Source organism: Syngnathus floridae, chromosome 6, assembly GCF_059516105.1.
Source record: "Syngnathus floridae isolate MCC-2025c chromosome 6, RoL_Sflo_1.0, whole genome shotgun sequence".
NCBI lineage: Eukaryota > Metazoa > Chordata > Actinopteri > Syngnathiformes > Syngnathidae > Syngnathus > Syngnathus floridae.
The window spans coordinates 16,315,713-16,339,305 of record NC_142418.1 but is presented as its reverse complement, the minus strand read 5'-3'; the positions used below and the strand labels follow the sequence as shown (position 1 = coordinate 16,339,305).

General features: G+C 46.2%; 1 protein-coding gene across 31 annotated transcripts in view; it reads right to left on the bottom strand.

Annotated features, from left to right (window-relative positions):
• Window positions 1–23,593, bottom strand: part of mctp2a (multiple C2 domains, transmembrane 2a) — a 160,844-nt gene that overhangs the window by 129,265 nt on the left and 7,986 nt on the right. For 30 of the 31 annotated variants that reach the window (XR_015858890.1, XR_015858865.1, XR_015858881.1 and 27 more), the window contains 16 exons: window positions 22,250–22,420; window positions 21,585–21,715; window positions 21,316–21,502; window positions 20,889–20,982; window positions 20,710–20,812; window positions 20,527–20,629; window positions 20,297–20,398; window positions 20,144–20,218; window positions 19,595–19,714; window positions 10,063–10,182; window positions 8,914–8,955; window positions 5,043–5,152; window positions 4,866–4,975; window positions 3,941–4,038; window positions 1,439–1,692; window positions 957–1,065 (listed from right to left, as the gene is read on the bottom strand). Coding sequence is in view for 1 of the 31 variants with exons in the window: in XM_088377640.1 (XP_088233766.1) it covers window positions 1,633–1,692; window positions 3,941–4,038; window positions 4,866–4,975; window positions 5,043–5,152; window positions 8,914–8,955; window positions 10,063–10,182; window positions 19,595–19,714; window positions 20,144–20,218; window positions 20,297–20,398; window positions 20,527–20,629; window positions 20,710–20,812; window positions 20,889–20,982; window positions 21,316–21,502; window positions 21,585–21,715; window positions 22,250–22,420 (1,626 nt within the window). In the remaining 30 variants the exon portion in view is untranslated. Of the gene's footprint in view, window positions 1–956; window positions 1,066–1,085; window positions 1,693–3,940; window positions 4,039–4,865; window positions 4,976–5,042; window positions 5,153–8,913; window positions 8,956–10,062; window positions 10,183–19,594; window positions 19,715–20,143; window positions 20,219–20,296; window positions 20,399–20,526; window positions 20,630–20,709; window positions 20,813–20,888; window positions 20,983–21,315; window positions 21,503–21,584; window positions 21,716–22,249; window positions 22,421–23,593 lie in introns of those variants that run through there. The other variant, XM_088377640.1, reaches the window with a different exon arrangement.

The following is a 23,593-nucleotide window of genomic DNA, read 5'->3' as shown; positions in this document are numbered from 1 at the left end:
TGAATTCCTGGACCGTATCGCATTGTGACACTTCATCCTCTCCTTCGGGAGCAAACACATTGCTAAATAATTCTTTAACTACAAAGGCATGCCTTCACGGTGTAAGCGCGCCAGTGCGTGCAGCAACCGCCGTAACCCCGCTGTCACACTCTTCGTTACGATCGGGTGGGAGGAGGCCATTGGCTTCCTAATGACCTCGCTGATACACGCTGCACACATCTGACAGCTTTAGAAGCACAACAACTCATGTGCATTGTGAACTGTTATCACATGAATAAGCAACCATGTGAGCCAGTAAGTGTTTTTAGTTTGAGTTGATTTTTTTTTTTAAACAATATGAAGTTGATTGAAATCCCTCAAAACTGAAACTGGTTAGTCCTCTCAGGGGACACATCTTTGGGTATTCCGCCAGTGATCTGATGGTACACCCAAAGCCCCCTCCTCTCCCCCGGGCTGGTGCAGAGCCACCACCTGAAGGCGGGTTTTGTGTTTGTGTGGGGGATTTAGCTAGTGAGAAGCTTCGGGGGTCACCTCCACACCTCCCTCTCACTTTTGAAACGGACCCCTGGTGGCAGTTCCTGGGAGAGCCAAGTGATGTCTCTATCAGCCTGTCAAAAAAGAGATAGCCCGGGGCTCCACCGGGGTCCCCCCCGAGCCAATCAAAGTCTGCACAAAGGACAGATGGATGCTCTTTCACCACTGGGCTACTGCTGATGAGAATGAGGGGGGGCGGCTGTCCCATCAGACCCCCCACCCCCCCGCAAACCTCAGATCAGCTCTGACTATGTTTATTTTATATTGTCAGTCCTCCTGGAATGAAATGCAGCAGTGGTTCTCAACTTGTGCCACGCCAAAGCACACATTTTGCATAAAAAATAAAACACAGAACACCAAAATTTTCAGTGTATAAAACGACATCATGTGAATCACATCTTAAAGTACTCGAAAATACTTACCCTCTATATGTCAACAGGTGAATACACAGATTAGGTGAACCTTCTGCCCAATTTTTTCTTTCTGGCAAATTAAGTTCAACTTCTCCGGCAGTACAGCGCTTGCAAATCGCTGAAATTATTGACAGACTGTTAGAGATTTTTGGCACATTTATTTCATTTTAAATAACATGGCATTGTATGAAAAGTTAGTTGCAGAGATTAAATTAACTGAGAGCATAGACACGACATCCTTACCGAAAAAGGACAGCAGTGCAAAAAACAGAGAAACTCCGACGCTCGTTGGCATTTAATGATATTAGCGCGCGGATCAAGAGCAATATTTTGCCATAGTTTGTTTTCCATGAATTGTTAAGTCCGGTATTAACTTTAGCTTGGGGCGAATATCTGAGCAAAAAAAAAAAAAAGGAGGATATCTGAGGTAAGCCCCATTCCTCCATTAAATTACATCCAAGGCAATGTTTTTATTTTTATTTTATTTTTACCTCCCGGCTGATGATTGACGGGGCCGTGAGCTGCCCTCCTCCTCTTCCCTCTCCTGCTGTCAGCCGGGGAGGCAAACACACAAGTCGGAGGGCGACGTGGGGGGGCGAAGGGTGCCGAGTCGGGGCGCTACAGTGGAGCTCGGGTGGCACCGGTGCGTTGTTTGTCAGGCGGACTGGGTCGGACCCCTGCTCTCTTACTTCTTCTTGCGTGGCAGGTTGCGGCCGGTGGGCGCTCTCAGTGCGCTGTAGTGCACCTGCAAAAACAAGCGGGAGTTTTTTAGCGGGAGCCAGGTAATCCGAGCTCAGCCGAGCGTACGGTAATGGCTCCCCTGAGGAGAAGCCGTTGCGGCGGGGGGAGAAAAAAAAAGCAAGGCGGGCTTGCAATGTAATGAATCATTTTTTAAACACGAGAGCAGAGGGGATTAATCACGCACGGGGAAGGATTTCAGGAATCAAAGGGGTGTTTGTACTAACGCCTCATTTTGCACCCCAATCACAATATTCGAAGCGGACATCAACAGTTGAGATGACTTGCAAAGCTACTGAAACTTACGTCCCTGAAGAAAACTAAAATCCAAGTCCAGGAAAAACACGAAAGCGGCAAGTAGTGACGAAATACTTCTTGAAATAGCTTCACATTATTATTACTCATTTGGCGACTAGCCTGCCTCAAACCAAATTGGCCAACTACAAGTTCCATTTCATGTATGTGTCCATGAGGCTTGTCCAGTCGTAAGAAATAAACTTCTGAAAAACAAAGGACAGAAATAAAATATATTGACTAAAAGAACTGTTTGAGTGCAGCATAACAGCTAAATGCTGCGTCACCATGTTTACGCTCCGCTAATTAAACCCAAATGAACAACTTCATCAATTTCTCATGTTACGACAGACACGTCCACACATTTTTTCGGTTAATCGACTGTCTTCAATTCAGTACACATGTCAAATTACCCAAGACTCAAGTTTTCAGCTCCTCCTAAAATCTTGAAGAAATAAAATTCAGGCGGTTGCACATTTTTCTTCAAGTGATCACGGGGTGTCGTGAAGAGGGAGCGAGCTAAAAACAAACGTGCTAAAAAGTTGCTTTTGAAGCACGGCGGCGGGCGCTCAAACAAGGCGGCAAATGTGTTTGGGTAAAAAGGTAAGGAAACGTTATGCTAATTAGCCGGGCGGCCCGCTATTAGAAACAGGAGATGCGAGTGCGGGAACAAAGTGGCAGCTTGGTGCATGGCGACATGAAACCGTGCTCACAACTGACAGATGCTTCTCATTTCCGCGTTGTCAGAAGTCCCGCGTTTGAGGACGACTTTGTAGATTGGCGCGGCCCGCTAATTGCCAAGTCACATTTGCAAGAAGGACAGGAGTCCGTTTGCAGCCTTTGTGGTGTTTTTTTTTTGCCGTCGCATCCGACAATTGTTCCGAGTCAACAAAAACAAAATATGCGCTTTCTTACAAGGGGTCTCTTGGGTATATGACGTTAAGGTTATTGCAAACAATAATAAAAGGCACTTGGGATGACTCCCAAGGATCTTGAAGCTATTTCCAACGTGAGCTTTTTCTCAAAAAATGTGTTGCTTCCGTGTGTGCTATTTCAAAGCCGAAACAAAAAAAGTATCCCAACGGGGGAGGAAGACGGACAAAAGGAAGCGGAATCAAAAACGCATCCGCCACCTTGTTTTGCCAACTGGGCCGTTCCAAATCTCAAACGAGACAGGCTCCAGCCACATCACAGACGGCTTGGCCGTGTCTTTGCCGCCGGAGGACATCAAGGGTGAGAGAGCCTCGCCTGGATCCGCACCGTCAGGATTTCTTTTTCCCCCCGGGGTTCGGCGAAGGGGTGAGCTACCTGGGAGATGAAGGCAGCGACGTGGCACTTCATTTCCCCGCGCGGCCAATCTCTCGACATCTTTACGAAAGCTCCGTCACGTCGACGTCAATAGCGCGAGGCTAATGTGTCGTCGCGCCGCGCGTTCGTTGACCTCCGGCACCAAGCAGCAGAGCCGCTGTTGCCAAGTAACAAAGTAATACTTTGTCACAGCTTTAATGGAGAATTTTTAGTTGATCCTTTTAGAGGCACTCCATCATGTTCCTCATCTCATTTTTTTGGCAATTGGTGGTTGCTCACTTATTTCGACCCATGAGTACGCCCCCAGGTGGTGGCCAGATGTAATCGTAGCAGCCAAAAACGTCACCGTGATTAGAATTCGATTAATTGTGCGGAAACTATAATATGAAAAGAAAGTATGTGATTTACTCCCCGAGGCGGCACAGCCACCTGAATGTTAGCACACCTCGGCTAGACCTGACACATCGGAACATCTCCTCACTGAGGATAATTGGGCCGAGGGGCCGCTTTACAAAAAGCGTCGCTCCATTAATAATCAAACAAAGCCGCAAGATGCATTTCCGGCACGCTTGGGAATTCTCGTACGGCAAATAATGCAAACGTCTTGTGGGAATGGGGGTCCCTATTTGTATGTAAAAATAAGGCCCTTTTACCTTCTGAACATCACACGGCATTCTCTTGAGGAAATCCAGCAGCTCATTATTGTCGATTGCATACGGGTTGCGCAGCTTCTTGGTGAATTTGTGAACGCCTGTGAAAAAAGAAAGAATGGATTCAGGAACGCGCAGGAGTCGAATTTATGATCAATTTCATACGGGGGTGTTCCGGAATTCTGTCAGCACAATTTGTAAACGGCGATTCGAAGCGGGTTGCCCGTTTAGTTTCATTTCGGAAAGACGAGCCAACTTCTGCTCACTTGCGAGCGCAACTCGGTGAGACGCTGCGTGGAAATAAGTGGAAAAGCGCTCGGTCGGGTGCTGGCAGCTAGCGAGTGCTTCAACGTGCAGACAAAGAACCCCGGGACCTAAATCTGTGCGCGCAACTTGAAAGGCTCGCCTTGAAAACCGCAGGGATGGAGTTTAACAGGGGAGGCAGAGAAGCGTGTTTTTGTTTGATACGAAGGGATTCTGCTATCGATTGCGTTCGAAGGCTGCGTGGAAACACAGAGCGGCTGTGGGCTGGCGAGCCGGTGGAGGAGAGCCCGTGGAGGGCAACGCATCTCCCTGACCACCGAGATGACGGCCTGCGCTGTTTCGCCACACTCGATAATGAGAGCCGGGGCCTTCAGAGCGCCCAAGGACACGCCGTTCGTTATATACGGCTCGCCGGCTCTCCTTTGTGTTCCCTATAAACCCGTCGGCTGCGCCGGGCAGCCCACACGGAGCCCGCCCGCCCGCCTGCCCGCCCGGCGCACCTCTGCAGATGTCTGATCTGGTTACATGTGCAGAGGTGTATGGGAGAGATCTTGAAAAGACTTCACTTCATCAGATGATGGGCGGAAAGTGAGGACGCACAGCGCTTCTTCTTGAACTGGGAGTGTGCACAAACATTTTTGCACAACGTTGTGAATGCACTCACCCCATATGAGCACCGTGTAGCGCAGTGGAATTAAATATAATAGCGATGTGGCTACAAAGAGGACCAGGCAGGCCAGACACGACATGAAGGGAACAGACCAGTTGAACAGGCTGCAAAAAAAAAAAAAGCATGAAAATCTATTCAAAACAAACGTGGTATTGAAATAGATTTGTTTACTTCTTTATCCGTTCCCCGATGGTTGCAAGCTCTTCCAAAATGTTCTGGACTGTCAACACAACTTCCTGCACCATGTGTATCTTGTCCATTAAACCCTTTTTTCCAGGTTCCTAAGAAAAATAAAAAATAAAAAAGCAAGAGGTCAGTTAAGAGGACAGCCAGACACGCACAGACCATTTTTTTCAAGAGTCCATCTTAGTTGAATAACCCAGAGTGTGCTTCACCTTTTATCGAGCCGTTATTTACATTTAACGGGCTGACATCATAATTGAGTGTGGCAATGTGGTGAGTCAACATGCGCTAGGTAGGGGGTGCTAGCGAGATGGAGGGTTTGTCTTTTTGATCACATCAAGGCACAAAATAAGGACGCACACGTGAAGCCTTCCAGAGGGAGAGGCGAGCGTGGAGATAACGCCGCCGAAAGAGGCCTGAAAAGGCTCACATCAAAAGGAGGAAATAATGACAGCAATGATGACAGAGAGGATGGAGGAGGACGAGGAGATGGGGGGTTGCTACGGAGGCTGGAGGATGTCTGCCGTATATGTTTATGATACCGGACAAGCGTATTGACGGGGTCCAGGCGGGACGCCGCCCGCTATCACGGTTCGGTGAGGCCGCCCATGGGAACATGGCGTCTTCAAGCGAGGGAGGGAAGGGGGGGACTCCCCGCTGTCAGACCCACAGGAAGCGAGCCGTTCCCACACTAGCACGTCCTCCCCCGCCGGGCGTCGGATCCTGGCTCCGCACTGGAGGTCCGCCGCCGGCCAAAAAAGGCAAAAGCATGGCAAATATGCTTTGGTTGAGAGGAAGATCTCACGCTCGCATCGAGGAGACTATCAGTGTTTGGACTTCCAGAGTTCAGTTTGGTACATTATGCACTTTGGAATTCTGACGGGTACCAAACCCCGTCTGGCGCGGGGAATATATTCCAGACCCATCTGGCGTGGGTTGGTTCCCCTTTAAGAGGCGGGGTTATGGTGGTGTGAGAGTCTGGTTGAGAGTTGTGGCCTACAGCAGCTTTCATATGAGTGCACTGGGTTTTGTCGTGAATGGCTAAAAAGTGTGTTGGTGACTATGGCTCGGCTTTTTTTAAAATACGTGACCTGTGGAAAGCCATGAAAACACATAAAGCGAGCTATAGATACCGCATGCATCTACCGTATAATAAGCGCAAAAACTCACAATAGGACTACAGCGAGCGAGAATAAAGAGCCAAAGTGTTGCCTTTCATATGTGAAAAGAAAGCAAACAGACAAATAGATGCCTTCTGAAGTATAAATAAATAGGCGGCTGTGAAGATTACCATTATTCATGTCCTCCTCCATCTCCTTGGTGACAAGACATACTTTCCATTTTTTTTTCCTCCCTTCAAATTGAAATAAAACCATTTGAAACGGGCTGCACAAATCCAAAATGTCTACTAATTGGGAAGAAAAAAAAGCTGCTAAAATCGCATTCTCATATCAGCTCAGCTTACTTAGATATTTATGTTAAGAACGTCAATTTCTCCTGACAAATAAATACATTGTATAGAAAGCAGTTTATGGTGTCCTAGTATGGTCCAGATGAGGGCACGGACAGTGTGCTGCACTCAAGGAGACCCGCTTGAGGGACGGAGTGACCCCCCTTGCCCCGATCTCGCACCCCCCCTTTATAACTTCCCCTCTGGGAGCGAGCGAAGGGCGTCCCAGCCCGCTTCATCTTCCACCGAGTTGAGTTCTATTGGAGATCTCGGGACTTGTTTTCGCCTCTCCTGTTTCTTTGTGTTATGATTAAACAGCGTCCGCGTGCACAATTGATACCTAAGGCCAAAGGGAAGTCACTTTGCCCACCCGTAATTTGTAAGCTGTTTGGTCCCACCCCTGAGGACAGATTTGTTCACAGGCCGAGGATCTGTTGTGTATTATTCCGCTGTACCACCGCGTCGCCTTTCGACTCTCTTTAACATCACGCCTTAGCGTTTGCCTCCTCGGGGGGGGGGGAAGAAACGGGAATAAAAAACATATTTCGGGTGGTAATCGCAACCCCCTTACGGGAAGGGGCGTCTTTCGCGGCACGTTAGCCGAGAGGCTTTGAAGGCGTCAAACTTAAAACTGATCACTCTTTAACCCCAAATATTTTCAAGACAGACTTTGATAGGTGTAAAGCGACACGGGCTTGATCTCGCCGAGCGATATGGCGCTCGAGTGACAGCGCGGACCATAACACCGCTTTCAAATAAGCCACTTTAAATTAAAGCTGACAGCTTAAAACAAACACGGGCCGCTGCCTAATTAGTAAATGAAAGGAGATATTTCTTTTTTTTTTTCCCTCTCCCCCTCTCGCAGTACGCGGGAGGGCTTAGCGAAAAAATTTCCAGAGCGCTTTAAGATGAGACGGCGACGTCGGCATTTGCGTTTCTTCGCCGAAATGACAAAGACCTTGATCAAAAGCGGAGGTTCAAGGTGAAAACAAACGTAATAAATATCCTCCCGAGCGTCGCTATTACATTAATTACACGGCGGCCATCTTGTCACATAGCTATAAAAAACATTTTTTTTTTTTTTACTACTTTCTGTGAACTTGCGTGCGTGTGTTTGCAGACATATCATGCGAGTTTCATCATCCTCGCAGACAGGATGTGCCGGTGTTTTTTTTTTCCTTCCTCCCGGTAGCCCGCGGTCATCACAACAAAATATATTGAGCGCATTATGGATATGAATGCCGGGCTTCGACGCAAGGGTCAACGCTGGCAGGCTTTGCGTTGGGCCCGCATAAAGCAATAATGCACATGGCTGTTAACTGTCCCTTCCTTACACCAAACGGGAGGATGAGTGTAATTGAATCTGGTATTCCGTGGCATGAGGAGAAGTCTAATTTTTCAGCCTCCTTAAACATTTCCTGTTGTTTTAGTTTTCCCGCAGACAGTAATAAAGATGCTTTATGATTTTTTCTCACCAAGTGAACTAGTGGAAGTGGCTCATAAGCCCTTTGGGCAAAAGCACAATTTTTTTTTTTTTTTTTTTTACAGCTACTTTGGGAGTAAATATCACCCACTACTTTTCCATTTAGACAGTCGTGACACAAGAGATCTAAATCAGTCCACGGAATGCATTTTACGAGGCCAGAAAATGTGAATATATGTGTTATAATAAAAGGCTTACAGGACGTTAGTGGATTTATTTAAGAGACGTTGACTACCGCAAGATACGCTCGGGAATGTCATTTATTGAGGCTAGATGCAAGTAAACATTTCGGACAGTTGTGAAAAGTGCTTAGCTCGTTTGCCTCACGTGTCTGGTGTTTTGACTTTGCTCTGGTTTCTTAAAAAAATGTATGTGTTCATCTTAGGCCCATCAAGCGATAAGGCCAAATGTGAGCCAACTGGAAAACTGTAAACAAATTATAGTCAGTGACTCACATCTGGCAAATCACCCTTGCACACACACCAACTCGCCAATTTTTGAAAAACTGCGACCCTATATTGTTAGCTCCATTTGTCGACTGCACTTCAGCAACAGAGACTCTCCACACTTCGCTTTTTACGATACCAGATATCGTATTTGTGCCGATATCGGCCTTATTTCAAGGTATTGGTGCTCGCAATGGCCTTTTGTGGCTGTCATTTTGGGGGGAAATTTTATGTATCAAAAGCAGAAAAAAAAAAACTTTTTTACCACGGGTAAATAAAAAAAAACTGAATAAATATCTAGTTGTATTTATAACGGCACGGCTTGGCCAGAAAGTCTATCCGTCTATTTATGTTTCCTTGGGCCATCGACAGTCGGCATTCAAGGGAAAACATTTTTTTATAAAATCTCAAGACGTTACCGCCAAAACACATTATCCGGCAAAAAAATAAATAAAATCGGAGCGAGAAGAGATAAAATACCTTCTCGTCGTCCTCTTCGTCCTCACCCGTGCTCATGTTCACCTGAGAGAAAATAAAAGGGCAGAGAGAAATTCAAGTGAATGGGACATTTGTGGGACGGGAGCATTTTTAACAAACAGCTCGTAATGAAATTTCCTTTGAGTACATTCACCCCTATTGGGAGAGGCTTGTTTCCATAGAAACAGCATCATGAGGTGACCTCACTCACACAAAAGGAAGAGGTGAAAGAGAGCCTTCTTCACGCGAGCACTGTCGCACAAAAGCAATCTCATTTCTCCGCAACATAAGCGCACAAAAAAAAAACACACGGGGTGGAGGGAAAAAAAAAAAAAAACATTTAATTTGGATGTTGTTGCCGATATCACTTTATATCAAGTCATCCCTGACCCTGCCGTGACATTGCCTGAGAACAGAGCTTTTGTCACTGCCAGCCGGAGGGTTACCGAAGGGTCTCGGCAACCGGGTGTGGAGGGTGAGCTCGGGATTTAACATTGCCCGGGGAGGCAACCTTTGCTTGCAAACGCGCTCACTGTCGGGGAGGTGGGGCACCACTTTGGGGAGGACGTGTGAGCGGGCCAGGCTTGGGGCAGGGGTGGGAGTCGGAAGTGTGAACGGCATTAACCTTCAGAGGCATGTGTAGGGCAAACTTCAAGCCCAGAGCGATAGAGATGCAACAGAAAACACATTGGATGTTTTGCGGTTGGCTGCTTTTTTGTTTATCGGCTAGCAAAGCGCTATTGTCAGTTCTGTAGCGAACTAAAACTGTGTATTTTTTTAATCTCGATATAATTGTGCTTGCTGTGTCTTAGTTGATATTTAAACGTCTCCTGTCTCACACACTTCTCCACACTACTTTTTCTTTCCTCCCCTCTGTCGACTTTGTCCAACACCCCGCGGGCTTAATTTGAACTTGTTGCACTCCATTTTTCCGTTTGGAATTACCGCCAGCCCACACACCAGACTGACGTTTTCCCAACCCACACTTTAACGATAATTCAAGTAAATTATGTCCAAACTGCCCACTTTTCCAATCCGACGCCAGCGGTGAAAGCTACCGCCGCTGTTCAGCCTAAAGACGGACTTGTGATCATATGTAAATGGCGGATTGTGTAGGTTTCGTCGCTTATGCACAACGTCAATTCCACTCACCGGCTCCTGGTTGGAGTTGACGCTTCTGCCGCGGAGCTGAAAGTAGTTCCAAATGAAGAGCAGGAGCAGGAAGAGGGGAAACATGAAGAGCTCCCAGTGCCAAACTGTCACCAGGAAGATCTGAGGAGACAGGACAGATTAAATGCCACCTTCAAATTGCCCGTGCGGCCGGAACGGAAACAAAAAGTTCAAATTGATTCGAGCGCGTTCGAAATCTCCGGAAAGCCTTTGGCAACAGATTATGTCTGCAAATTCCAGAGACAACTTTTTAATACGTCCAAATCCTATTTATACACATCGAGATAGCGCTGTGTTGGCATGGAGCGTTCCTGCTGAATAGAAAATATGACGGATAGGCGCGGCACACCGTCTTTTTTTGAACCGGCGCGTCAAATCCTCTTAGAGTCAGAGACGGCAGAGAAGCTCTGACGAGGCACATATGGCAACCGGAGGAGCGTTTGCAGCGTTTACCCCCTCGGCCGCGATGATACTGACCCCCCCGGTAGAAATAAGGCGGATCATGCTGAATGCGTAATCCCTTCTAATTCTGTAAAAGAGTAGCGTACTAAACGCCGCGGCATTTCACAGCGGAGTGCTAATTGGATGGTTGCTTTCAAAGCCACTTAGTGGCAAGTCTAATGAGTCTGCCTACCACCCAAATGATCGGCAATGTGTGAAAAGGATTTTATCGGGCGCTTGACAAGGAGAAGGTGGGAGGGGGGGGAGAAAAATGTCCCAGATATTAAGTTGAAATTCATATAAACTCGACAAGGCCATGTAAAGTACGTGTATTCATTTACTATTCATTTACTGCGGCCTCCGGTCAGATGAAATTTGGAAACAGCCTGACTGTCAAATGTCACCGATAATAAAAATTGGTTGTCAGAGAATCTCAAGGCACATTAGTACAACTAAGCGTGTACTCAATAACCGCTACGACTTCCTGTGAGCTGTCGGAACTTCTCGCAGAAATGAGTAAACTCGCCACCTCTTTAAAGAAAAAGTACGACTTCGAGTAAATCCTAGTTTATTTCCTAGACGGCTGGAGCTCGTACCCACGCTAGCGCCTGAAAGCTATGAAATAACAACAGGCTCAAAAGAGCTGCAGGCTGCTTGGAGAGTGAACAATATGTTTGCGTTAAAGCCCGAGACAGGATGTGAAACACCGAGAGAGCGAGAAAGAGCTCGGGGCCTCGGTATAGCGAGGCCCTGCAAACAACAGACTGCTTGTGTCACAAGCGGCTGGTGTACGCGTCGGCTCCCGGGGCCAGTCTACCTAGTCCCGCACCAGGACTCAGGGAACAGTGAGTAATGCAGACAAACGCCCTGGAGCATCTCCACTGCACCACTTAGTATGCTTAGACAGAGCAGTAGGTGAGCTGAGGCGACTACAGTAAAAGCGCCGCTATTCGTAGGCGGATAGTTGCCTGATACGAATTGTGGAAAAACTGCAAGTAATTAAAACCACCCCAAAAAACTTGAAGAGCTTCACTCAGTTACTTTAAGTGATTAAAAAAAAAAATAAAGAATATATGCCAATTGAGTATTGGTCTGTTGTCTGTCTACTTATGCTGCTGCACCATTTGTGTTCAATTAGCCGATCTATATGATTGTTTTCATTAGCTGGTCTATGGTGTTTCCCATTATTTGTTAGCATTAAGCTAGTGCACTATTTGAAGGCTGAGACATTTGGCTTTTTTTTTATAAATATACAATTTGGGATTATCTTTTGTTATGTGAACTGACCTGAGTTAAGTTGACTGCTACCGTACAGCGTAAGCAAAAACGTGTATTTGCAAATACTGTAGGCAGGGGGTTCGCTGTACAACGGGTTTCACAAATAGCCAACATGCTGCTGTTATTCTTTTAATAGCTCATTTGCATTACAGTAACAAACTAGCACAAATGGGGGGTAGAAGTAAAAAAAAAAAAGGTAAACAATGAATATGCATGGGGGGCTCTGTTATGAATAACCTGCGTCATGAGTTGTCACCTCAGCTCCCGTGAGAGACTTCCAGAGCAATGCCCCCCCCCTGAGGAATTCAACTGGCTGGCCGACTGGTAGCTTGTCATATTCTTCGCGTATTCCCATTATAGAAATAAAAAAAAGGAAAGGAAAAGTGACACGAGCCCAGCAGGAATGTCGCACCTCCTTGCTCTCGCCTGGCGAAAGCTGCCGCATTAACCACGAAAAGTCTAATTGCTCGGCCTCCGTCTTCTCGCGCGAGTCAACGGAGGAGGCCAATTCATTTTTGCCCGAGGGGGGGGTAGAGAGAGAGAGAGAGAATCTGTCACAGGTATTCATAATCGCCCACTAATGCAAATTTCTGCTCGCCGCGTTCCAGCTCAGCGGACAAGATAAAAGCCTACAGGAAGACAATGGCTGGTGTCGGGAGAAAAGTGAGAGCCTAAATGAGGGTATAAACCAAAACTGTCAGACGAGCTTCTCCATTCCTCCCTCACTGGTGTGTTCTGCCTTTACAAGCTTGTTTTGAGATGAAAAGTTAAACATCTGGGTGGTTTAAAAAAAAAAAAAAAAGGGGGAGGGGTGACTTTCACTCAGGTACTGTCGTTGTCAAGTAATGAGTAGAGGTAAAGATTGGGTTGCCCAAAAAAAAAAAAGTCCCCTCACATCTTCCAGAGTCCCTCAGCTAGAAAGGAGACGAGACTAATTCCCCCCAACTAAGTGGCTTGTGTTTTATTAGCAAGCGGCTGAGTGATTAAAAGGACACGTTGGACAAAGTGCAACTGTAAATCTGTATAAAAATAATCCGCGTTTTAATTGCCGTCAAAGACGAGCGCGGGCGCTTTTCTAATTCTCCCTCCCCACCTTCCTTCCATCAACAAATTACATGCGCTGAGCGAAAACCTCGACCTTCTGAAACACGACAAACGTGTTAAAAGGCAAAAGACGAAACAAAGCGGGTGAGAACAAACAATGTGGTCGAGCACGTGGCACGTGGGGTGGGCAAAGTGTGGCTCGCGGGCCGCGTACGGTTCAACAACAGGTGGTATTTTTTTTCTGAAACACCATAGCTCTAAATTGTAAACTCTAAAATGCACAGGCTTTTAAAATGTAAAATTCAACCACCTTAATAATGTTTTAGAAGATAAAGACATTATTTATAAATTAAAATTTCCTGTTGACCTGGCTAATCATTGTGGATGAACCAGTTCGGAAAATGGATGGACGGATGTAAATATTGGTGAATTATTCAATTGTTAAAAATTATCATTTAAATAGAAGCTATTAGCAAAATAAACACGACAAAAGCACTCAAATTGAATAACATTTAAAAGGATTATTATTTTAAATCTACATTAAAAATCTAATATGGCATGAAAGTTTGCCTACCTGGGCTAACAAATGACTAGCATTTGAACAAGTGTTAGCGTATAAGTCAAGCAGGAGCGTCTCTACCGGGTCGCTGAAAAACAGCTGCATGATTCCAAGCGGGGGACCGGGCGAGGAGACAAACAATGTATTAATAAAGCAATTAGCACTTAGCGGAGTATTAAGTGTAGCTATGATGGAGATGCACTTTCATCGCCACCTGTAAGCAATGAGAAAGGAGGGCAAGCCTGGGCAAGTAAATCTACCAGCAGGGTTAAGAAGATCCTGACAGAGTTGTTTTACTGCGCCATTAATATTATTCCGCTAAATGTACCGTGCAGACCCTTTGCTTGGCCGCACCAAATAATAAAGCACTCAACGATTAAAAGTGTGAATAAAACAACTGAAAGCTGAGCAAGCACGGCAGCGCCGGTCCCACCCACGGATGGAGCGCGGCGGGGAAAAGGTCAACAAAAGGGGCTTTTGTTCAACGAATTTGTTCGACAATAATTCAAAGGCTATTAAGAAATGAAATACATTGAGCTCCGTGGAACTCAGAATCCGTCTGCCTTTTAAAATTGACCAAAATCACATCTGCGCCACAACTTAGACTGGCTTTTAGCTGATCTAAATTCAAGGCCACTTTCTGTCACTAAATTGTCAGGTGCGGCAACGGGGTCTTTCATATTCCCAAACAGGGCAAACTTGACGTGCCCCAGCACGAAAATGAAGACTCAGCCATTTTTACGCCGGTCGCGTTGAAAGGATCAATTTGTCTCTGCGGTGAAATGAATTAACATGGTCAGAAAAGTCAGATGAATCAAAAGGCGCATGCACACGGCCGCCGGTCTTGAAACCGAAGACCGTCGGGGCTCTCGAGCGGCTGTAAACGCAGAGCAATGAGACATGTAATGTGTGTTGAGATCGGGCCAATGCGGGGACAGGCTTTTGGAAAGAGGGGGGGGGGGGGGGGGGTATGTTTGCAGGCAGGCGGAGGAAGCGCAGATAAGATTTCTCTTCGGGGCACGCAGAGTGAGTGTGTGTGGGCAGCGTCGGCGCTCGGAGCAAATTATTTCTGAATAAATATTTCACATACGCTCAGCTCAAGTCGTATCGACTGAGGAGGAGCAAGAGGAGGAGGAAGGGAAACAGAGTTGCGAAGAGAATGAAAAGACGGGGAGAAAACTTCTTTTCAAGCAGAGGTCAGTTGTGATTACAAATAAAATTACACAGGTAGCACTCGCAGTACTTGTCGTGTCCCGTCATTCGTCATTATTCGTCTGCCATTATTTCAAGCCAAACCAAAACTGTCATGTCAGTCCATCGCCGTTATTTTAACCATCATTGCTAATCTACAGTTCCTCTACGCTACTTTAGGACTGTTTGTAAAATGTCTTCTCTGGAACATTTTCAACTTATCTCTGACTGTATTTAAGCAAAACTGTTCTGGCCTAAAAAAGGTATACACATCCCTTGCATTGCATGATTGACTTGAGAGGTGGGGGGGCAAAATATGGCAGTGATCAGTCATTGTCACTTATTTCAGGGCAATTAAAAAATAAACCAATTTGTCCGACTAGCGCGGAGGAGATAAGAAAATGCTCGTGAGGACGTCTGCACAGTCTCTCCATCGACAGGCAAAGCATTAGCATGTGCTCCCAAGGGCCAGATCTGGACTTCACAACGCCCCCCCCCGACCCCCTTGCCTGTCTGACACATGCCAGGGCCACAGCAGCACCAGCACGAAAGGGGGGCCGAGCCGGTCAGCAGGGGGGCCCCGTAGTGGCTGTCAGCGGCCGCCGCGCTGACCCCGCACTCGGGCGCTGGCCACTAGTGTTTAATCCGTGTCGGGTGCGTTAACACTGAGCGACCTCCTGGGTGACAGATCTGCCATGTGAGCCTTTTCCTCTTACCCAAAGGGTGGGGGTGGGGGGGGGAATGGCATGGACTCGCTGTCAACTCCACTCACACATACGTTAACACACCAGGGCGCGGAGGCGGGGTCAGCGCCTCAAGTGCCTGGGCCGAGATGTCCACTGTGGCCGGTAAGGTGGCGAGTCAGTCATTAAAATACGACACACGCCGTGGGGTTAAACACAGAGTGTTCTTCCGTGAGAGGCGACTTGTAATGAACAGTTGAAGGAATAAAAAAAATAGTAAAAGAAGCAGAGGCTAAATTCTGAAATGGACATGTAAACATTGGACTTTGATGAAATTTGCAAACAATTTTTATAAAGAAGTAGAAGTTCCAAACCACGTAATAGGTGACCGGCCTGGGAATAGACCAGCCGTTTGGGGGGAAAAAAAATTCCCAATGGCCACCACATCCCACAACATAAATAATGTTTTGCCAGAACATCATGTTGTTTGTATCGAACATCAATATAAACTGATTTATTATGATGACCGATACTTTTAGAATCATTTTCATAATGAACAGAAAAGTCGACAGGGCTGCGTTTCAAGGTTGCATTCGACCTCGAGAGCTGTCGCCCGACATTTACGCCGCCTTGAATCGGCAAGTGCTGCCGACGTGAAGTTTAATAATTATGAAATCAGCACACACTTCATCGTCACGGCCGTTGCCGTTTTTGTTCCCACCGCACAGGCTGTGAAAACTCCCACAGCTCGGGGGGAGCTAGAGAGCGTAACCCCCATGGGAGTGAAGAGGCTCTCCTTTTGAGGCCTCCAACTTCTTATTTTTTGTCACCCCCCTTACACACACACACACACCAAAAGAGAGAAAACAGATGCAAAGCAGAAACAAAGTGACGATTAACAGCCGAGCCGTTGGACTTGCAAAGCCTCCACTTTTCAGGGACGGGGTGTTGACAAGAACAATTACCTCTGAGTTTGATTGCATCTTTGATCTGAGGTGTTCTGGGTAATGGCCGCCGCTTCCAAGGGTTCTGCATAGGTGGTCACCCGAGACCCCCGGCTGGCCCTTGCCTCAACGTTGAAGTAAAAATTTGACTGTCAATTATCTATGCTGTACAATTCTCATTTTACGTTAGTGATAATCACCTGACACGTCACTTGCTAACTTGGCAATCACATCTTTGCCTTTCTCTATTTCTGTCATGTAGGAAAGAAAAGCAAAAATTGTCCCAAAAAAATCGATAATCAAGTAGAGTAACGTGAAAATTAAGCACAGCGACGACGAACTCGTACTTCCCACCGTTGGCCGCCAAGTGTATTTACAAGTGCGTCGTATCAAAAATTCATCAAATGAAATCATTACAAAGTGTGATGTGAGCCAATCAGCATTTTAGAAGCTGTCGGGAGAAAGAAAAAAAAAAAAAAAAGGCAGTCGGGGTCAAAAAGAGAGCCCACTCGAGCTAGATACAGGTTTCCCAAGCAGCGCTCACGTTGAAATATTAATTCTCCTTAAATACTTTAAGCGATTCTAATGACAGAGAAGCTCCGAATCAGCTTTCAAGTGCAAATGATCCCTTTTCTCTTTAACTCGCCATCAAAAGTTGAACTTCTGAAGACGATTAATTTGCCTGGCTAATACGTGCTAATTTAAGATTTCTCTTCCAACTTGTATTTTGCGCTGCTCACAAAGCATAGGATCTCACAACTTACTTGTTCCCCAAGAAAAGGCTTCTGCGAGGGGGAGAGGGAAAAAAAAAAAAAAAGTGTCAGCTGGCCCTCACTTACCGTTTCTAGCGGTGCTATAGCGCCATCTAAAGGCCGCATACTAACATGCAGTAAAGAACTCTGGGTGACCCCTCCAGGAGGACGTATGGCGCATTCAACGGGCTCTGCATCTTAGCGGGCCAAAAGAACATCTAAAGAAGGCTATTTTAAAGATTTTTTTAGCTGTCACAGTGCCTCGTTGTTGTCAAACTCTTAAGCTTCAATTCGAGGCTCATTACGGTCGCACAAACAAGGAGAAGGCTGGGAGAGGGGAAAAAAAAAAAATCTTGTTTGTATTGGAATCCACTTGTGGAAATGTTATTCCCAAACTTTTTTTGTAAGAACGTGACATCATGGAAAAAATGTTGACTTAATTAGCAAGACACTTAAAACACGACATCTGCAGTGCAACAGTGGCTAATTCAGCAAAACTTTTTTACCACTTCCAGCCACAAAGCTTTTTTTTTTTTTTTTTTTTTTTTAAATGACAAAGGAAAGTCAACTCCACACTGAGATATTCCAACTGAGAACTTTTCAATGTGAGGCAGACTTGCAAACAATTTCACCATGCTGCTGGCCAGTTGTACACATGGCACTTATTTTCCAAACGGTTTTAAAATTAGGATTAATGGGCGAAAATGTTCCTTTTCTGTCCCGTGAATAATCCGTCATGCAGTAATGTGAATAGCCGGCGCACGCCAATGAGATCCTTCATAATGCACACTTGCATCTCCATAAACAGGATAAAAATGGCGGCTGCGTGCCGTGGCGAGGTCAGAAAATTGGCCCGCGGGAGCGAGTGATATAATAGCTAAGTATTTCTGGTAAAGCACTAGGCGAGGAACATCCCCGTGGTCCCAGCAGAGGCGGCGGTAATGCATTACAGGATGTATGCGGTGTAAAAAGGCTCACGCCGGTCCGCCCGGCTTGATAAATAATGTATCGTAATGTATATTGAAGCTGCGGCGCAAACGGCAGCTTTTCCTACCGGCGTAGCCTGAGAAGCACACACTCGTGGTATAATTATGCGCATCGCAGAGGCAAGCAGAGGCCATCTGTCAATGTCGGAATCAGTTACCTTATTACCACTGCCTAAAGATATAAAGATAGGAGTGGGAGCCGCTTTCATTAGAGCGCACGGGCGGCGCGTTGCACGGTAGACGGCTCCAAAGACGAATCTAATTGCAGATGATGACTGGGAGGAGGGGTCGCTGTACGGAGGCCGGCCTCGGAGTGGCCGGGGGCATGGCGCGCCGAGGCCCGCTCGTTAGCCTTTACGGCTAAGGTGCTCGTTTTCCGTTGGATGCGTGTGAATGATTGGCAATTTAAAAAAAGAAAAATAAATCTGTTGAGATTGAGATGCGATGGCGGTTCAGAATGAATGTCAAATCAGGATTTGGGGGAAATTTCATTTGACATATATGTTCATAAGTGAGTTTAAACAAAAAAAGGAAAACCTGTGTGTTCGTGTGTCTTTTGCAAAGAGTTTTGGTACAGTACTTTCAAAAAAGTGAATATTAACAGTAAATAAATAGCGAACTGGCAGATTGTGGGTGTTTTTATAACGTGTCTCGCAAGTGGTTCGCCACAATAAAAATGAGAGGTTACAAGTACAGTTGCAATATACATCGTTAGCAGATGAGTTAGAAAAACCTCCTCCGATTGTGTGCACTCTTTTTGTTCGTTATCCCGCTTTAAAAAAGTCAAATAAAATCTACCGCTAAGTCTATTAAAGTTGTGCGTCCCGTAACGTCTGTACATTCCATACGTCGGTGCTCGGGTCTTTTCTCTAAGCCGTCACCTGTCGGCCCCGCACGTCTCCCAATGGCAAACATTTCCCTCAATTCTGCCTCCCACTCGCTCGTCTTCTTATACATTGTTCTCCACCTTTCCGAGTATCTGCGCGTCGCCCTGCCTGTCTGCGCGTCTTGCCATTCCAAGCGAGGCTGAGCTACGTAGGCTTACAGCCTAAGGGCGAATCGCTCCTCGGGCTTTCACAGGATACGAGTTGCGTGTCATCCTGAGAAGGCGCGGACGGAAAGGAAAGGTGGCCAAGGCGAGCCCTTCACAACACACCCCGTCTGTGACCGCCTCCTCACCCTGACGAGTGTGTGCTCTTCATCGTGACATTACGGCGCGCCGCTCTGAGGGGGGATTCGCAGGGGCGATACGAGATTATTTTAGCTTAGGACCTCAGATCACGTCGCCTCATTAAAAACAGCTAAACAGAGGCATTTAAAACGCCGGTTCACATCTCGGAGGCACGCCTCCACGTGATCCTCCCCCGTCATCCCCCTCCTCACGGCGTCCCTCGGGGTCGGGAGGCTTTGCTCACAAGTCAGATGCGCAAACGTCTCAAACTTGGACTCTAAAAGTCATCGGAATTGGAGGAGAGCCACGCGGGGTTTGATTGAAGGATAAAGGGCGTACACGCGGGACCGAAACAGAAGGAAGGCGGACATTGTTTTTCCTTGAGCGATTCTCCCCAGTAGGACAAACACGTCTCACCTCCGGGCTCAAAGGCATTTCATTAACTAACATGGAGCAATGACTTACCAGGAAGGCTATGAGGCTCCGTTGCGTGTTCTCCCACTGAAAACAGCTATTGATGTACTGTAAGGTGTACAGAACTGCTGTGCTGATTTTGCGAACTCGATAGATATTGTGGGCGAGAACCTGAACGGGGAGGAATTGAAACAAAACGGTGGTTAGTATCACTGGACATGAGTGCAGTGAGCTTTGATTACAGGAGTGGACTAACTTAAAATGTAGCAAATTTATATTAAGAATTGTCAGCTCATTCGTAAGTGAGATAAAACAAAAGCAAAATAAAAAGTTAAAATGTGTGTGAAATAGTGAACTTTAATAATACAGCTGTAAATCTGTCGTTTTTTTAATGATAAAGTTCAGAATTAATTTAATTCTAATTTATTAATCACTCAGTTCAACAAATAAATAAAAATATTAAATATGACTAAAAAGAAAAAAATAAGTATATATAAAAATATATATACATAAATATAGAATTTCAGGAAAATGCTCAATCAGCAAAATTAGTCATTTCTTTGACCACTCCTGCTTTATCTTAAACTCGTCGTGTGATACCTTTTTCGAGAACTTTACGTTTTCCTCTGTAAACTTTTCTTCCTTTGGTTGGAAACTTTTAATACCAGCTCGAACCTAGCAGAAGACAAAATAAATGATCATTTTTACATTTCAAACTACAAGAGGCATCTTTGGAAATATTTTTCTGCTTACTTTATTGTAAATAACCTCTAACACAAGCGTGATGGTTCCTTTGGCCGGGCCACTCAAGTCCTCTTTCTTCAAGTAGAGACAAATCTGCTGCTCATTTTGCACCTTTGAACACAGTCAGACATACTATTACGCTTATGAATGAAGTGCTGCCGCCGCGAATGAAAATGAATTGCTTCAAGCAAGAAAAAAAACATCCAGGGGCAGAAATGTCGCGGCTTACACAAACTTACAGTCAGTAACGGAATGGCAACTTTGCCCAAAAAGCCCGGTGCTTTGTCTCCGTTTTCATCCAGGATGGTCAGCTCCACCACATCATGAATGTCCTTAACCGGGCTGCAGCATGACAACATGTTGTCATCATATAAAACTTGAATGGAAAAAAAGATTTCAATATTCCCTATTGACCTTCTTACAATGTGATTGCCGTGTTCCACTCCGGATTGAGGCTTTTGTAGACGGTGTGGGTTTGAAGTTTGCTATTTCCCAGTGCCATCACACAGAAGGGGTTGCTTTTCCCTGCATACGGCAATGCCGAGTTAATCATTATGACATCAAATCATTGCGGGGGAAAAGTAGCGCGGTGAACGCTTACCATTGATGTCTGTAGCGGGGAGATCGTTGGCTTTTAAAACCTTGACTTGGAGGAAACCAATTTCGCCCTTGCATTTATACGAGTTGCGGAGGCTCTGCGGGAAAAAAAAAAGGCAAACGGGGAATAAATTGGGGCTATTTACGATTGTGTTAAAATCATTTTCAGTGTATTATGATTTGTGTCCAGCGCTTTGTTACAATCGCGACTGCTGTCAAAGCATCAAAATAAAGTTGTGAGCCGCTTTAAATGTTCTCTCTCTCCTTATGAGAGTTCATTATTTTTATTTTCTCAAATTATTATTATATTTTATTGATTCATTTTTACCCATATGAAATCCCACACGTATTTGCCGTGTTGTCATGGTAACAAAGGTCATAAGCCTTTGGCCCGGCAGCCCAATTCTACTCAAAAATACGCTCCCACTTACAAATTTCTCCACCACAGCGTCTCTCTCGTCATGCTTCTCCAAAGGAGCCGTCTCGATGTCGGAGATGGAGACTCCCCAGCAAGGCAGCAGGGTGACCAGGAACACCAGCCTGCCCTTTCCCGGATCCAGCATTTGCGTGTAGAGCTGCCTCTCGTTAAACACCAGGTTGGACAGGTCAACCTCGAACCTGCGGCACACAAAACGATTCCGCTGGGAAGGTGAAGGCCTGTGCTGAGCTACATTGACATGACCCAGCAGGAAGTACTCACATTCCCCACGATTCCTCACCCTTCCTGCCTCTCTTTAAGTGCACCTCCACCTGCAGAGGTGCCTGGTTATCTGCAAACTGATTGAAGTCAAAGCGCTCTCTCCACTGGGGATTGGCTTGAATGCAGAGGTTCTGAGGGCCCACAAAGACACACTCATCATTGTCCGCGCAGACATTTACATCCGGCGCCTTATCAAACTCGACGTGACGGCTGGATTAAGTCATCACGCGGGACAATTGGTAGAGGAGGCGAGCGCGTTGGTACGCTCCGGTGGCCACGGCGGGATTGTAAACGTTGACAGCTCCCAATTAGAATGGGCTTTGTTGGACAAACAAACAAACAAGCGGAGAGGGACGGCTGAGAGGTTTACAAAGGAAATGACACGACAGCAACGAGACGCCGCAGACTCGCCGATGCTGGGCGAGGAAAAAACAAGTCCAGGTAGATGAACAGAGGCGTGCTGAGTATGCAAATGAAAGTGGAGCCCGGCAGCAGCCATTGAGTGGCAGGCCGGCCCGCTCTAATGAGCCGCGGCCCGGTGAGCCAAGGTGGAGGTGAGTCATACAAGCGAAACGAAGAACCCCCACGCAAAAAGAAAAGACAAAAGTAAAAAGAGCATGAGAAACCGGGGAGACTTTTTTTTTTTTTCTTTTTGAAAGTCTAACCTTGCTCTTGTACTTCTGGTCGCCCAGTCGAAAGCGGACATAGACGTCGCCTTGGCCGTGTTGCGGTAGATCCTGACCCTCCACGAGCGTGATGGCCAGAGCCCCCGTCCACATACGGCTTTTGGGCTGACTCCTCTGCATGTCGGCCGAGCTCGGGTGCTGCGTAGCTTTCTGCAGAACAATGAGAAGATTTTTCACATAACGCTTGTTGAGAGTACTCCCTACATTCATGGTGTCAAAGAAATATATTGATACATTGATTTTTAAGGGTTGTGACATATCTAAGGTTTAAGCTAACTAAATCCAGTCCGTGATACAACTCCATCAAAACTGTTAAAATATTGGTCGTTGAGGAGAGTCCCGGCCGGAAATTATATTCCACCTTTAGGGTTTCAAATTCCACACGCTCCCGCCTCGGCCTGACACCTCGTCATGTTTCGCCGAGCGTTTTAAAAGTAAGACAAGGGTTTACACTATGCAACACATCTCTGTTGGAGGACATTAGCACGTCTCCTTTCTGACAGGCAAGGCTGGCAAAAAGAGAAAGGGGGGGAGGAGGAAAAGAGAGCGGGACGACAGCGAGCAGCCAGATGTCCCGGGCTGTGACAGTCCCACTCATCACTGGCTTCCAGGCTGAGTGTTGGGAGTCAGGACACTTGGCACGCTGCGGCGGAGACAGCAGGCGGCAGTGAGTAATGATGCACGGCGAGCACGCGCAGCTCTCGCTCATCAGCATATTATGCAAAAAATGCAGCACGTATGGCCCACATTGCGGTTCGTTTCCGACGTGGGTACAGCCTCGAAATTCATAGAGTCCGCGCTCACAATATTAGGTACACTCGATTAGCACAAATGTTAATATTATTCGGTTTTGAAAAGCTCTGACTTGCATTAATGTGATCATTAACCACTTCCGCCCTAAAACAAATAAATGGCTTACGTATGATTTAGGAAGACTCTAACAACCCAGGGTAGTTTTGACATGCTGCTCATAGCTTGTCTCTTAGTCCAGATGTATCACTCGGACGTACTACAGTACTACTTTCCTATTTGGATAGGGATCCGGAATAGCAGCTGGCATCTCAGGGTGTTTTCAAAGAATAATAAAGGATAGATAGTGAATGGTAAAAGCGCAGCCTGTCAAAAAATCCAATGGAAAAAAAATGTATGTCAGGAATGTCATGACCCGAGGACGCCTTGGGTTAGCTGTCACTCAATTTTATGAGACGGGACGCTGAAAAAAAATGGGGTGTAAAGCGTTCTGTAATTCTTCATCCTTTGGGTATTTCCTTGAAAGCATGTCACAGAAGTGTTATTAAGGGACCTGGGTTTTAAATAGAGAGG